Below are 15488 nucleotides of genomic sequence, written 5' to 3' on the forward strand. Positions count from 1 at the left end.
TGAAAACTGCTGAAATATGTACGCAACTTCAACTTAGCACAGTTTAGTAAATACTCGAGATAAATCCATGCGGTAAAAGATTGCTGAGAGTTGCTAAGACCTACGACTTAGAAATTCCACCTGGACACACTTCAGGGGGCACTTTCAAAGGGGAGATGTGCTTATTCTTTCTAAAAAATATTTTAGGTGTGGTATAGACACGATATTTGCATGCATCGGTTTCAAAAATCGAGCAAATATGGTAAATATTACTCATGTGAAACCAGGATCCGTCTCGGTGGTAGCCATGAGTGTGTAGATGTCACATGATCAGTCATGAAGAGTGGTTAAGTCCAAAATATGACATACCATGGCATAAAAACGATTTGCCCGCAAAGCATTGCACCGCAAAGGCGGTCACAGAGTGCCATGCACAGCGTGATGTAAGTATAGTGGGGCAACTTAGCATAACAATTGTGCATTTTTTGAGGAAAGCACCAAATTTGGCACACTAGTAGACTATCATATTATGAAAAGATCTGGATATTGGGCCATCTCAGATTCAGAGATTTGATTTTTGCAAGATTTCGATTTGATTGGGATCGAAGAGAACACCTTCTTCTTCTTCTGTACAGTGAAGTTGCCAGCCCTGAATTCTCTGGCTACATATGGGTGCTTCATTGGGAGTGCAACCATGTCCCTCAGGTGAACAGGGACCCACCTGGCATAGTGTGTGTGGTCTAAGGCATGGAACCATGGGACCAGTTCCGTCAGGGCATCAAGGTACATCGTGAATGAAGCCTGCCGCAGAGAACGCACGTAGACCAGTACCAACATCTCTAGTTCCAGCAGAGTTGCCCAGTACTGAAAGTTGGGAATGTCTTCTCCTCTCTGGTGACACCAGTCTTCAAACTCGGGCAGGTCTTCTGCATCATCAGCATATGTCATACAGTGGCGTTCATACGCACGGTGTTGCAGGATGTGCAGTGCCGCTGCAGTGATTTGATGAGCTCTTCTTGTGCGGGTGACGTGGACAGCTCGCAGGAAGGAGTCGGCCGTCCCTGGCATTGCAATCGCAGCTTGCAAATCTGCAAAATCGGCAAATCTTGCAAAAATCAAATCTCTGAATCTGAGATGGCCCAATATCCAGATCTTTTCATAATATGATAGTCTACTAGTGTGCCAAATTTGGTGCTTTCCTCACAAAATGCACAATTGTTATGCTATATTTAGCTTAGCTGCCGGGCTAGTAGTGCGCGCAGTGCCCCTGGCAGAATTACCGGTCCCTATCAAAGACATTTAATTCATATCGACAAAAATCGACACAAAACATGATCACTTTTCGCTCTGAATTACGTGCAAACGTGTGACGGAAATCACCATCGCCCAGCATCGAATGCCAACCAAGATGGCGCCCGGTTACTGCATCTCCACCTATGTGGAGTGAATGGCAATGGTCACATCACGTGATCGCTCTGAGCGAATCAGTCTAGCGGCGGGGATGGAACATCACGTGATCGCTCTGAGCGAATCAGCGAGCTGTTCTGACACCGGCTGAGATTAGCGGGTACTTCGCTGAAATGCGCTGAGGTAAATATGAATAAAAAATATGGATCGTCAAATATTTTGAGGTCGGCCATGTTCGTCCCAGGCTCAATGGCCATGTCTATGCCAAATATCAAGCACGTGAGCCTCTCCGTTTCGGAGTCTATCGGTAACATTACACACACACACACACACACACACACACACACACACACACACACACACACACACTGTGTTTTATATATATAGATTGCAAAGCACATAGCGAAAGAGAGGTGTGATGTGATGGGGGTGAGTTGCTTGAAGGATGAAGTGGGACAAATCGTTGTCGACCCAGATGGAATTAAAGGAAGATGGAAAAGATATATGGAAATGCTGTTGAATACAGAGAATGAATGGGATGGCAACATAGAGAGTAACCCAGTTTTAGGACCGGCAGAGAAGATAACTGAGAAGGAAGTTGAGGAAACGATAAAAGCAATGAAGAGTGGAAAAGCGGGAGGGCCGACGGGAGTTGTGGGAGATGTGTTGAAGGCAGCAGGAAGTTGGGGTGTGAAGAGAATGACAGAGATCTGTAATCTGGTGGTGAAAGAAAGCCGCATTCCAGTGGATTGGGAACTGAGTACCCTCGTCCCTCGATACAAGGGGAAAGGTGACCCTCTGGAGTGTGGCTCGTACCGAGCGATAAAGTTATTGGAGCATGGAATGAAGGTATTGGAAAGGGTGTTGGAGAGGAGGATAAGGAAGAAAGTGAATATCGACGAAATGCAGTTTGGATTTATCCCAGGAAGAGGAACGACAGATGCGCTTTTCATTGTGAGGCAGTTGCAGGAGAAGTACATGGAGAAGAGGAAGAAGTTGTTTTTTGGGTTTGTTGATCTGGAGAAAGCATTCAATAGGGTTCCACGCAAAGTATTGACATGGGCATTGAGGAAGTTAGGAGTGGAGGAATGGTTGATCAGAGTAGTGATGGCAATGTACAAAAGAGCACGCACAGCTGTAAGGACGAAGGACGGGAACAGTGGTGAGTTTGAGGTGAAGGTGGGAGTGCATCAGGGGTCGGTACTAAGTCCACTACTATTTGTAGCTGTGATGGAGGTGCTGGCTCAGAACGTAAAGGAGGGTTTACCGTGGGAGTTGTTGTATTTAGATGATCTGGTGTTGATTGCGGAAAGTATGGATGGACTGAAGGAAAAGATGAACAAGTGGAAGGAATGTATGGAGACAAAAGGTCTGAAGGTGAATATCGGAAAGACGAAGGTGATGGCAAGTGGTAAAGCATGTGGTGAGGTGGAAAGAACTGGGAAATGGCCGTGTGCTGTGTGCAGGAAGGGTGTCGGAGTGAACTCCATTCAATGTACAATGTGCGCTGATTGGGTTCATCAAAAATGTAGTGGTCTGAGAGGGTCATTTACCAGTGTGGCAGCTACATTCAAATGTAAGGTGTGCACAGAGGGAGCTGCAGATGGAGGAAATGTTGAGTTGGATCTTGGAGACGGCGTGAAGCTGGAAGGTGTGAAAACATTTTGCTACCTCGGAGACATGCTGAATGGAGAAGGTGGATCAGACTCGGCAACGGTTGCTCGAGTGAGATGTGCATGGAAGAAGTTTCGGGAACTGAGTGGCGTGCTGATGAGGAGGAGAGTGTCGCTGAAGCTGAAGGGAAAGGTGTATGCTGCATGTGTGAGAAGTGTTATGATTTATGGGAGCGAGACATGGGTAATGAACGTAGAGCAGCAACGAAGGGTGGAAATGCGAATGGTTCGATGGATGTGCGGAGTATCGTTGAGAGAGAGGAAGTCAAATGATGAATTGCGAAAGATGATGGGAATATTGCCTGTGATTGATGCTGTGAAGAGGAACAGGTTGAGATGGTTTGGTCATGTGTTGAGGAAGGATGAAAGTGACTGGTTGAGAAGAGTGATGGAAATTAATGTAGAAGGAAGTAGAGGACGGAGAAGACCGAGAAAGACTTGGCTGAAGATGGTGGAAGAAGAAATGCGGGCAAGGGGGTTAACAAGGAGAGATGCAGAAAATAGGGCAAAATGGAGAAGATTGTCATGGGGACCGCAAGCCTAACCCCCGCTCTTGCAGGGAAACTGGCCTTAAAATGCATGTTGTTGTTGTTGTTGTTGTTTGTTTAAAGTCTTATGATTTTGTTGGTATGATTCTACATGCTGCCGTCTTCTAGCAACTATTGAAATTGGTTTAAAATACCCTTCGTCGGTGTAGTATCCTGTTTATTCTACCAGGTGAGCACCAGGGGTATTGCTCCTCTGTTTTTGTTTTAGAGTGGTTATTGTTTATTTATTTATTTCCATGCATGTTTGTTTTGGTTTGTTTGTTTAATTATTTATTTCTGCGTATTGAGACAGTTGGCTGGTCTTTGGGGTCTGAAAGCAGACACGTTTTCTTCCTTACTATGTTATTTTTGCTTTGAAAGATTCAGTTTTTGTGTGATTTAACATTTCACTTGACACAAAATGTGGCCACATTCGACTTGCGGCTCATTAAAAATCCTTTTATTGCAGGTTCTTTGCAGGCTTTTCCCTCCGTCGGCATCAACAGAGTACGACACAAATGTACGTCGTGCTGTGCACTCCATCAGTGCTGTGTTTACTGGAGTGCACTCTAATTTCCCATCGAAATCCAACAGGCAGACTTCATTTACTTTGTGCCACCTTTTTGTATCTTTGGAGACTGTCACAGAATATAAATGATCCCATTTGAAAATTGGATGCTCACTAAATACTGGAGATGGCAGCTGCTGGTGCTTTCCATCATTTTCCAAGAAGGGAAATTGTGTCTCCATCCATCAGTCGTCATAATGCATGCAGTTTGGGACTAACATGCATGGATTTACATGCATGATTGAGACCACATAATTGAGAAAAGCTACTAAATGTGTGATTTAAACAATGACTGGCTTCTGGCAATGCAAATGACGATTCATGGAGAAATGTCTCGAGGGTAGGCCTATGGAGATGAGACACACTGGTTCCTTGGATGTCAGTTTACATATTTTTGTTCATGGCCATTCTGCTGGTGGTCCTTTTGTCAGAGTGTGCAAGCATGTTTTTTCAATTGGCTTTGTCTGACCTTGGACCCAGGAGCAATGAAATGGCTGAGGTAATTACCAACGACATCTCTTGCCTCGAGCAATGCCTCATTGCTGGCTTCCTGACATATTCAGACACCCTGCTCTTTGTTGATCAGGCTTTGTTGTACAGTGTACTCCACCTGTCAGATGTATGCTACATCTCCACTGTCAGTTTGGCAGAACTTGTATGTGCTTCTATATTTGTGTTTGCGTGATGACCTTTTTCTGTTTCCGGGAGCTGATTTATGCTTAGCTGTCCCATTGTCAACATGGTTATGTCTCTTGGCCTGAAATTGCAAACTATCATTTTAGGTCCTGAAATTATACACCATCACTTTGGGATACATGTCTCATTTTCTCATGCATTTTCATGCCTCCGCAGCCGAATGCGCCAGAGGCATTATGTTTTCGGGTTGTCCATCTTGGATGTGTGTCCGTCCGTGCGTGCACACTGCATAGCAGATGTTCGTTACTGTCATAACTTGTGCACCGCTGAAGGGATTGCAACCAAACTTGGAAAAGTATGTACTATTATGCAATGATGAACCTATTAGATTTGGGGTTCAAAAGGTCAAAGGTCATGTGCCTTTTGAAAATAATATTGCACATCATAGCTCAAGTTAGAAGTATCTGCAGGATGTCAGAGTCGAGGCTCATGGAGGTGCTGGAACACAGAATGGATCAGAACATAACAGAAGGAAAAGAACAGAAGAAAGAGGAGGGAATGGGGAAGGAGCGAAACACATCAATAGCAGGGTAGAGGGACAAAATAGAGGGAGGCTTGGAGGAAGATGGGATATGGGGGAATGATACAGGAGGGCAGGGAGGGGGGGGGGGTTACAGGGGGTGAACAAGCTGGGTACAGGTTCAAACTCTGAATCACAGAAGTGGAATAGAATACTGGAAAGGGGATGGGAGTATTCACACCCCTTGACATTTTCACATTTTGTTATTTTACAGTCTGAATTTAAATGGATTAAATTTAGACTTTTTTGTCACTGATCTACACAATATCCCATAATGTCAAAGTGGAATTTTTTTCTTTAGAATTTTTTACAAATTAATTAAAAAGGAAAAGCTGAAATGCCTGGAGTCAATAAGAATTCAACCCCATTGCTCTGACACTCCAAATTGAGCTCAGGTGCATCCAATTTCCTTTCATCATCCTTGAGATGTCTCTACAACTTGATTGGAGTCCACCTGTGGCCAACTCGATTGATTTGGACATCAAAGGACCCCCAGATGACAGTGCATGTAAGAGCAGAAACTCCACCATGAAGTCCAAGGAACTGTCCGTAGAACCTCGAGATAGAAATGTGAAAAGGCATAGGACTGGGGAAGGGAATAAAACAATTTCTCGAGTGTTGAAAGTTCCCAAGACCACAGTGATCTCCATCATTAGGAAATGGAAAGAATATGGAACGACCCAGACTCTTCCTAGAGCTGGCCGTCCAACCAAACTGAGCAACCAAGAAGAACCTTGGTCAGGGAGCTGACCAAGAACTCAATGACCATTTTTACAGAACTACAGACAGAGTTCCTTGACTGAGATGGGAGAACCTGTCAGAAGGACACGTCTCTGCAGCACTTCACAAATCTAGGCTTTACAGGAGAGTGGCCAGGCAGAAGCCACTCCGAAGAAAATGAAATATGACAGCACGACTGTAGTTTGCAAAAAGGTACGTGTAATAATCTGAGAGCATTAGGCAAAAGATTCTCTGGTCTGATGAGACAAAAATTGAACTCTTTGGCTTGTATGCAAAGCGCTACGTCTGGCAGAAACCGAGCACATCTCATCACCCAAAGAACACCATCCCTACATTGAAGCAAGGTGGTGGCAGCATCATGCCATGGGGATGCTTTGCCTTATTGTCTGGAATTAAATTGCATTCATTCATATTGTTTCCACCTTGATTTACACATCATAACCCACAACTTCCAAGTGAAAAGCAAATTCTACAAACTTCAGAAAATTAATTAAAAATACAAAACTCGAATATCTTGGTTGGATAAGTGTCCATGTCCCTGAGTTAATACTTGGTGGAAGCACCTTTGACAGCAATTACACCTGTGAGTCTGTTGGGATAGGTCTCCACCAACTTTGCACACCTTGATTGGGCAATATATGCCCATTCTTCTGTACAAAACTGTACAATCTCAGTCAAGTTGCGTTGGAAGCGTTTATGGACAGCAATCTTCAAGTCATGCCACAGATTTTCGATTGGATTTAGGTCGGGGCTCTGATTGGGCAACTCAAGAACATTTATCTTTTTGTTCCTCAGCCATTCCAGGCAGCTTTGCCTGTGTGCTTCAGGTTGTTTTCATGCTGAAAGGTGAAATTCCGTCCCAATTTCACCTTTCTTGCAGAGGGGGTGAAGTACCAACCAAATAGGGGGCACCTTCGGGACACAAAGGTGATCCCAGGGGAGAAGGCTGTATCACAGCACCACTTGGTTGTCTGCGACATAAGGGTGAAAGGTGCGAGGAGAGCTCGGCGGGTGAAGTATCAACCGAGAATGAAGGTGTGGAGGTTGAAAGAGGTGATGGTGAGGGAGGCATTAAAAGAGAGGCTGAGTATGGTATAGGATGATGTGGTTGAGCTTGAAAGTGGTTGAATGTCAATGAAAGATAGTCTGTTGGGAGCCATTGGTGAAGTATGTCGATGAACAAAAGGACCACCGAGGCACTCGGAAACATGGTGGTGGGATGATGAAGTTGGAAAGAGGATTGACGAGAAGAGGAAGAAGCTCAAGGAGTGGCAGAAGGCGAAGGGTATGGGGGCAGAAAAGGCAGAGCATGAAAGTTATAAGGCAGCCAAGAAGGCTGCAAAGAAGGAGGTAGCAAATTCACAGGAGGCATGTTGGAAAATGTTTGGAGAATGCTTGGATTCGAAAGAGGGTCAGAGAGCAGTACTCAGGATTGCAAAGCAGATAGCGAAAGAGAGCTGTGATGTGGTGTGGGTGAGTTGCTTGAAGGATGAAGTGGGACAAATCGTTGTGGACCAAGATGGAATTAAAGGAAGAATGAAAATGAATGAATGATCGTTTTAAGGCCATTTTCCCTGCTAGAGCGGGGGTTAGCCTTGCGGGGCCCATGACAATCATGGTTCCCTGTTTGAGGCAATGTTTTTATGGCCGGATGCCCTTCCTGACGCCAACCCTTAGTCGCCTCTTACGATGCGCAGGGATACGGTGTACCTATTCTAAATCGGGGTACACACCGTGATCGTTCATCCCAGCAAGCTGGTACTCAATTTGCCGACCTCGGAAGGATGACAGGCTGAGTCAACCCCCCTGGCGTTAATTCAGCGATCGACCGGGATTCAAACCCAGGATCCTCGGATCCCAAGGCGGCACCCTAACCGCTAAGCCAACACCAGGCTCTAGAATTAAAGATGGATGGAATGGAATTAAAGGAAGATGGAAGGGATATATGGAAAAGCTGTTAAATGCAGAGAATGAATGAGATGGCAACATAGAGAGGAACCCAGTTTTAGGACCGGCAGAGAAGATAACTGTGAAGGAAGTTGAGGAAGCGATAAAAGCAATGGAGAGTAGAAAAGCGGGAGGGCCGACGGGAGTTGTGGGAGATATGTTCAAGGCAGCAGGAAGTTGAGGTGTGAAGAGAATGACAGAGATATGTAATCTGTTGGTGAAAAAAGGCCGCATTCCAGTGGATTGGGAACTGAGTACCCTCGTCCCTCTATACAAGGTGAAATGTGACCCTCTGGACTGTGGCTCGTATCGAGCAATAAAGTTATTGGAGCATGGAATGAAGGTATTGGAAAGGGTGTTGGAGAGGAGGATAAGGAAGAAAGTGAAGATCGATGAAATGCAGTTTGGATTTATGCCAGGAGGAGGAACGACAGATGCGCTTTTTATTGTGAGGCAGTTGCAGGAGAAGTATATGGAGAAGAGGAAGAAGTTGTTTCTTGGGTTTGTTGATCTGGAGAAAGCATTTAATAGGGTTCCACGCGAAGTAGTGACATGGGCATTGAGGAAGTTAGGAGTGGAGGAATGGTTAATCAGAGTTGTGATGACAATGCACGAGAGAGCGCACACAGCTGTAAGAACGAAGGACGGAACAGTGGTGTGTTTGAGGTGAAGGTGGGAGTGCATCAGGGGTCGGTACTAAGTCCACTACTATTTGTAGCTGTAATGGAGGTGCTGGCTCAGAACGTAAAGGAGGGTTTACTGTTGGAGTTTTTGTGTGCAGATTATCTGGTGTTGATTGCGGAAAGTATGGATGGACTGAAGGAGAAGATGAACAAGTGGAAGGAATGTATGGAGGCAAAAGGTCTGAAGGTGAATATTGGAAAGACTAAGGTGATGGCAAGTGGTAAAGCATGTGGTGAGGTGGAAAGAACTGGGAAGTGGCCGTGTGCTGTGTGCTGGAAGGGTGGCGGCGTGAACTACATTCAATGTACAATGTGCGCTGAGTGGGTTCATCAAAAATGTAGTGATCTGAGAGGGTCTTTAACCAGAGTGGCAGCTACATTCAAGTGTAAGGTGTGCACAGAGGGAGCTGCAGATGGAGGAAATGTTGAGTTGGATCTTGGAGACAGTGTGAAGCTGGAAGGTGTGAAAACATTTTGCTACCTCGGAGACATGCTGAATGGAGAAGGTGGATCAGACTCGGCAACGGATGCTGGAGTGAGATGTGCCTGGAAGAAGTTTCGGGAACTGAGTGGCGTGCTGACGAGGAGTGGAGTGTCGTTGAAGCTGAAGGGAAAGGTGTATGCTGCATCTGTGAGAAGTGTTATGATTTATGGGAGCGAGACATGGGTAATGAACGTAGAGCAGCAACGAAGGGTGGAAATGCGAATGGTTCGGTGGATGTGCGGAGTATCGTTGAGAGAAAGGAAGACAAATGATGAATTGTGAAAGATGATGGGAATAGAGCCTGTGATGGATGCTGTGAAGAGAAACAGGTTGAGATGGTTTGGTCATGTGTTGAGGAAGGATGAAAGTGACTGGTTGAGAAGAGTGATGGAAATGAATGTAGAAGGAAGTAGTGGACGGGGAAGACCGACAAAGACTTGGCTAAATGTGGTGGAAGAAGAAATGCGGGCAAGGGGGTTAACAAGGGGAGATGCAGAAAATGGGGTAAAATGGAGAAGATTGTCATGGGGCCTGCCAGGCCCCTGCTCTAGCAGGGAAAATGGCCTTAAAATGCCTTTTGTTTGTTTGTTGTTGCACAGGGCAGCAGGTTTCCCTCCAGAATTTTTCTGTATTTTGATCCATCCATTTCCCCTTCTATGCTGACAAAGGCCCCAGTCCCTGCTGATGAGAAACATCCCCATAACATGATGCTGCTTCCACCATGCTTGACAGTGGGGATGTTCTTTTGGTGATGTGCTGCGTTGGGTTTGTGCCAAACGTAGCATTTTGCATTTAGGCCAAAAAGTTCCATCTTGGTTTCGTCAGACCACAAAACTTTTTGCCACATGGCCTCAGTATCTCCGGAGTGGTGTTTTTTGCCTACTTCAAACAGGACTCGAGGTGGGATTTTTGAGTAATGGTTTCCTTCTTGCCACCCTACCTTACAGGCCAGACGTGTGCAGTGCATGGGATATTGTTGTCACATGCACACAGTGACCAGTCTTTGGCATAAAGGCCTGTAGCTCTTTCAAAGTTTCCATTGGCCTTTTGGTGGCCTCTCTGGTCAGTTTCCTTGCTTGGTCACCCAATTTGGAGGGATGGCCTGATCTCAGCAGGATCTGGGTGATTACCCCATACATCTTCCACTTCTTAATGGTTGTCTTGACTGTCCTCAAAGGGATATTCAAGGCCTTTGAAATATTTTTACACCCATCCCCTGAACTTTGCCTTTCCATAACTTTATCCCAGCGGTCTTTTAAAAGTTGCTTGGTGCTCATGGTTGAGTCTTTGCTGTGAAATGCACTACCCACGAGAGGAAACCTACAGGAACAGCTGATTTTATTCTACAATAATCAGAATCACTGCAGTGTAACACAGGTGGAGGGCAACTAACTTGGTGTGTGATTTTGAAAGTGATTAGTTACACCTGCGCTAATTTACAATTACTCTTATAAGGGGGGTGGACACTTATCGAAACAAGATATTCTAGTTTTGTATTTTCAATTAATTTTATGAAATTTGTAGAGTTTGTTTTTCGCTTGGAAGTTGTGGGTTACGTTGTGTAAATCAAGGTGGAAAAAGTCAGATTTAATGCATTTTAATTCCAGGCTATAAGGTAACAAAAGGTGAACATTTTGAAAGGGGGTGTAGATTTTCTATAGGCACTGTATGTACAGTGCATGGCCTGCAAAAGTATTCACCCACCTCCAAAACTTTCATATTTTGATGGTGTCTTAGCTTATTTAATGATGCTCTCAAAATCAAACAATATAGAGTCTTCACAAACTACTCCAAAGTGATAAAGCAAAAAAATGCAGATAAAATATGAATAAGTTTGATTTAATAACAGAGAAAATCAGACGGTTCTCAGTTGCACAAGTATTCAAGCCCTTTGCCTAATTCACCCCAAATCACTTAAAGAGCAAATTATTTGTTTGAAATGTCACAAAATAAGTGTAATAGGTTTCACCTGTTTGTTATCGGTGGTTTAAGTTTAAAATTGAGCTTCCCCACTTATCTAAGGAATTTTAAGGTGCAACTCACTCAGTCAATAAACAAGGCAAACATGAAGACCAAGGAACTCTCCAATTAAGTCAGACATAAATTGGTGTGGAAGCACTGTTCAGGTGAGGGTTACAAGAAGATTTCAAAGTCACTCATTATCCGTTTGAGTACGGTGAAATCCATTATTAAGACGTGGAAGACGTATCATCCCACCCACACTCTACCCAGGTCAGGTTGCCCATCCTAACTCAGCAGCCGGGCAAGCAGGAAACTGGACTTTGTCTCTTGGGATTTTTGATAATATTTGTAAAACCAATGAGTCCGAAGGTGTCGTGCACTTAACTTTGAGCTGCCTAGTCTGGGTTTGATTCTCGGCCTCACTCTATAATATTTGATTGTTGCTTCACAGGCAGGGTCTTGTATCAAAAAGTGTGCCATCCCTCTGATGGATGTTGATCTGTGTTTCCGTTCTGCTCCTATTTGTTGGTAAATGTTAAAGACATGCTGTCTTTTGTTCATAGTCGAGTTATTGCCGGCATCTTGACCAAATTCAAATTCCTGCTCGTTTGGAAAATACTTGGACCAACATCATTCCTTAGCCAACCCCATAATAAGAGTAGTAGTTGAGGGGAGAATCCTGCAACAGATTTTTTTTAAATTATCATTATTATTTTAATTGAAATTCAACCTAAACTAAAACGCCACTCAGTAGAGCGCATACTCCCGCCGTGGGTTTAGTTGGAATAATACGTTTTGTTTAACATCCCCTCTCCCCAAAACAATAAATGAAAAAGAAAGTCGGCCCTAACGGTCAGATAATTAATTTTGATATATCTCGGAATTAGAGGAGAAAAACATTATTTAAGAATAAGAATAAAAGCTTTAATGCAGTAAAACAGAAAAAATCTTTCCCAAAAAAATTCCTGGATCTGGAATAATATCCTGAGCTTCACCAAAAACTAATCAATTCTTCCTTATCCCAAGGGCAATCATCCCACCAACTTTCACCCAAATCCGTTCAGAACTTTTCCAGATATCTTGTTCACAAACACACGAACATACGAACAGACACACACACACACACGGACGGACACGATCGAATGCGTTACTCCCTAGCGGGAGTAATAAACCTGAAAATCGCAGAGCCAGAACCAGAATTGTTTATTTGGTCTGGGAAGCCCATGCGAGGTTTCTTCTTCTTCAGCCTCTCACAACCCTAGGTGAATATGTGATCTTTTTTTAAAAAGTTGGAATTTTGCCAAATCTGTTTTATTCGTTTGTTAATATACCTCAGCCATTGACAAATCTGGAACGAAGTCTTTATAAGTTCATCAAATACTGACAGCGAATGACATTCGCTGAGCTAAATGTTGATATCTCTTCTGAGGTAAATAAATAAATTAATAAAAAACGTTTTAAAGCATTATACGTATCAAACGATACATTTTATGAAACGGGGAAACCTAATACACACTTTGGTGGTTTTAAAATGACAGAATGTCTTTATTTTTTAAAAAAAAGGAACATTGAAGACGACGCTGCTAAAAAAAATACACCGCTCTAACGCATAACCACGAGTTTAAACTACATTTACAACAAATATGAAAACTATTTTCATATCACAATGTTTTATATAGAATATATAGAAGATAATGTTTAAAAAAAATGAGCCCTATCTTCCAATGGTAAACAATTCTTCAAAAAATTCCTGGATCCGGAATAATATCCTGAGCTTCACCAAAAACTAATCAATTCTTCCTTATCCCAAGGGCAATAATCCCACCAACTTTCATCCAAATCCGTTCACAACTTTTCCAGATATCTTGTTCACAAACACAAGAACACACACACACACACACACACACACACACGTTCACGAGTGAATGCATTACTCCCTGGCGGGAGTAACAAGGAATAATTATTGTGTAGGTGCTGACATTGTTGGAATGTTATTGGTTCCTTTTAATGCCGGAAATAATTAAAATCTCTCATTGCAGTTCTGCTGAGGATGCTTTCCACTGGAGAACGACAGGTAAGAACATTTTGCAGTTTTCCATTTGCTGCACCCGGGGCATGATTTCTCATATAATGTCAGAACATTCTAACATTCTTCTGTTATATGTTATAATAGCAAAAATAACATTCGATCTGTTGTATTGTGGAAGGATTTGGGGAGTTTTTCCGCCTTTTTATGTGCATATTGCTTGTGTTCACGTTAAACAGAAATGAAACAATTTGCAACAAAACAGAAAGCGACTTCATTGGCTCCACTCCCTCGGGCGTTTTCCGCCTTGGACAAGCGTTGTGTGAAGGTGTTTAAATAGCTTATCGTGGCATTTTGTGGGGTACGCCTACCAAAGGTAAAAAATATTACAACCACAAACTATTCAGTCAATTCCATCCAACATATGATTACCATTTTAAAATAGTCACCGCTGTTGTTTAAAACTTCATTGAAAATAAATTTGGAGGAAACCCGATGTCTTTGAGGCATTTTATACTTATTGCGTCCCCCCACAGACTGACAGACCACTAGCTTACCTCGAGGTAGGTCGCTAGCTGGGCCGCAATGACCTTTAGCTAATACAGGTGCTTAAATGAGTCTTTACACATGGGTGATGCATCCCATTGCTGTCCGATTTTTCTCGCCATCAGATTATATGTGTACTCCATATGAATGTTTATAACTTATACCTTGGGGCATCGTCTTTGATTTCTCCCACACTTGACTTCAAGTGTGACATGCGTTATTGCCCTCGACACCCTTACGACCCAATTGTGACCTTTAATCGATGCATAACCCCATTCCTAAGAGTCACCACCATTGTGTAATACTCCAAGTAGTCACTGCCCGAGGTAAATTTGGATAAAAATTGGATGCATATATATATACCTGCATACGGGCAGTGTATAGGCTAAGAGTCGCTGGTCCACACACCTACTAGAAATAATTAATTCTTATAAATTGCTATAACGACAAATTAATCAATTATGTCAGATGATAACGGCATAATACTAATGATAATGGCGTAATAATAATATTAACGTTGTTACCAAAGAATAATATTAATAATAATTTTAACAATAATAATAGTAATTAAAATAAGAGTAATAAATAACATGGCGGAGTCTAAAGAATCATAGGCTTAGTGAGTGTGAAAATGTAAAATTAAGGTGAAAAGGGCTTTGATTACAAATTGCACTCACCTCTGTGGAATGGTGTGCACATGCACGTACACATGACTATTGTATTCATCATGCTTACGTCACTTTCCCCGCCACCCCTACTCCCCACGACCCTTACAACCTCTCTCCCCTCCCCCCTTTCTGCCCTCTCCTCCCCTTCTCCCGGCCACACAGGGAGCGGGGGTTTGTAATTGTTTGAAATTTGAGTTTGCTTTCTCTTCTAAGTTTTCGTGTTTCACATCCAGTGTTCTGGTGAGAAATTAATGAACTGGTTTTTTTGGCATACATTGTCAAGGTTCATATCAGAGCTAACACACAGAAAAGATCACAAAGGGAGCAGGAGAAAAGAGGGGATGAGAGAGAGAAGCACAACCACAAAAGGGAACAGGGACATCAGGAGATCTGTTGAAGAGAGAGAGGGTTGAGGCAGGGTACACGGAATAAAAAATATGGACACCACAGAGACCTTTAGGAAATAAAACCGGGAATCTGAAGGAGGTGAGTTTGGGGTGGATTCGTTTTTTTTGAATACAGAGGAATTAAATGAAAGCACCAAATTTACAAATGATCTGATGGCAATAGTTGTGGTAATAATGTATTGGCATTGAATTATTTATTATTTAGGAATATACGTTTGTGAATGTCATACATGCTGGATAATTACACATGGTCCTCTATATTCGCAAGGGTTACGTTCCTGGAAAATCTGCTGAATGCAAAATTCGCGAATAGGGAATCCTTGGTTTAATGGGAATAATGGGGTTAGGTTCCTGGGTCAGACTGAAGGGGGAAATGGTAAATGTTTAAGATCAATGATTAAAATAAATAAATTACAGTACAGTATACATAATAGTGTGTTTTAATTTACGTAGTCTTATGATAACGATGACGCGATGATGATGATGGTGGTGGTTTTGGAGGTGAAGTCAGAAGAATTATTCATGCCCACTTCAGACGCGTTCACACCCCTAGCCATGCTGACGCATTCACTTTTTCACTCAAACTCATCACTTCTGCCTTTTTCCAGCAGACTCACCTTCTCCACTCGTCATATGTTTATGACTTTAGACGCC

At 43.1% G+C, this 15488-nt stretch overlaps 1 protein-coding gene across 7 annotated transcripts in view; it reads left to right on the plus strand.

Annotated features, from left to right (window-relative positions):
• The window catches only part of LOC137429642 (catenin delta-2), a 580920-nt gene that overhangs the window by 190450 nt on the left and 374982 nt on the right, over positions 1 to 15488 (plus strand). For 6 of the 7 annotated variants that reach the window (XM_068119734.2, XM_068119735.2, XM_068119736.2 and 3 more), the window contains one exon: positions 13227 to 13261. The exons of the other annotated variant lie outside the window; for it this stretch is intronic. In XM_068119734.2, coding sequence (XP_067975835.2) covers positions 13227 to 13261 — 35 coding nt within the window. The remainder of the gene's footprint in view (positions 1 to 13226; positions 13262 to 15488) is intronic. 7 annotated transcript variants of the gene reach the window in all.

This window comes from Myxine glutinosa, chromosome 6 (genome assembly GCF_964187855.1).
Source record: "Myxine glutinosa chromosome 6, kmMyxGlut1.1, whole genome shotgun sequence".
Classification (NCBI taxonomy): domain Eukaryota; kingdom Metazoa; phylum Chordata; class Myxini; order Myxiniformes; family Myxinidae; genus Myxine; species Myxine glutinosa.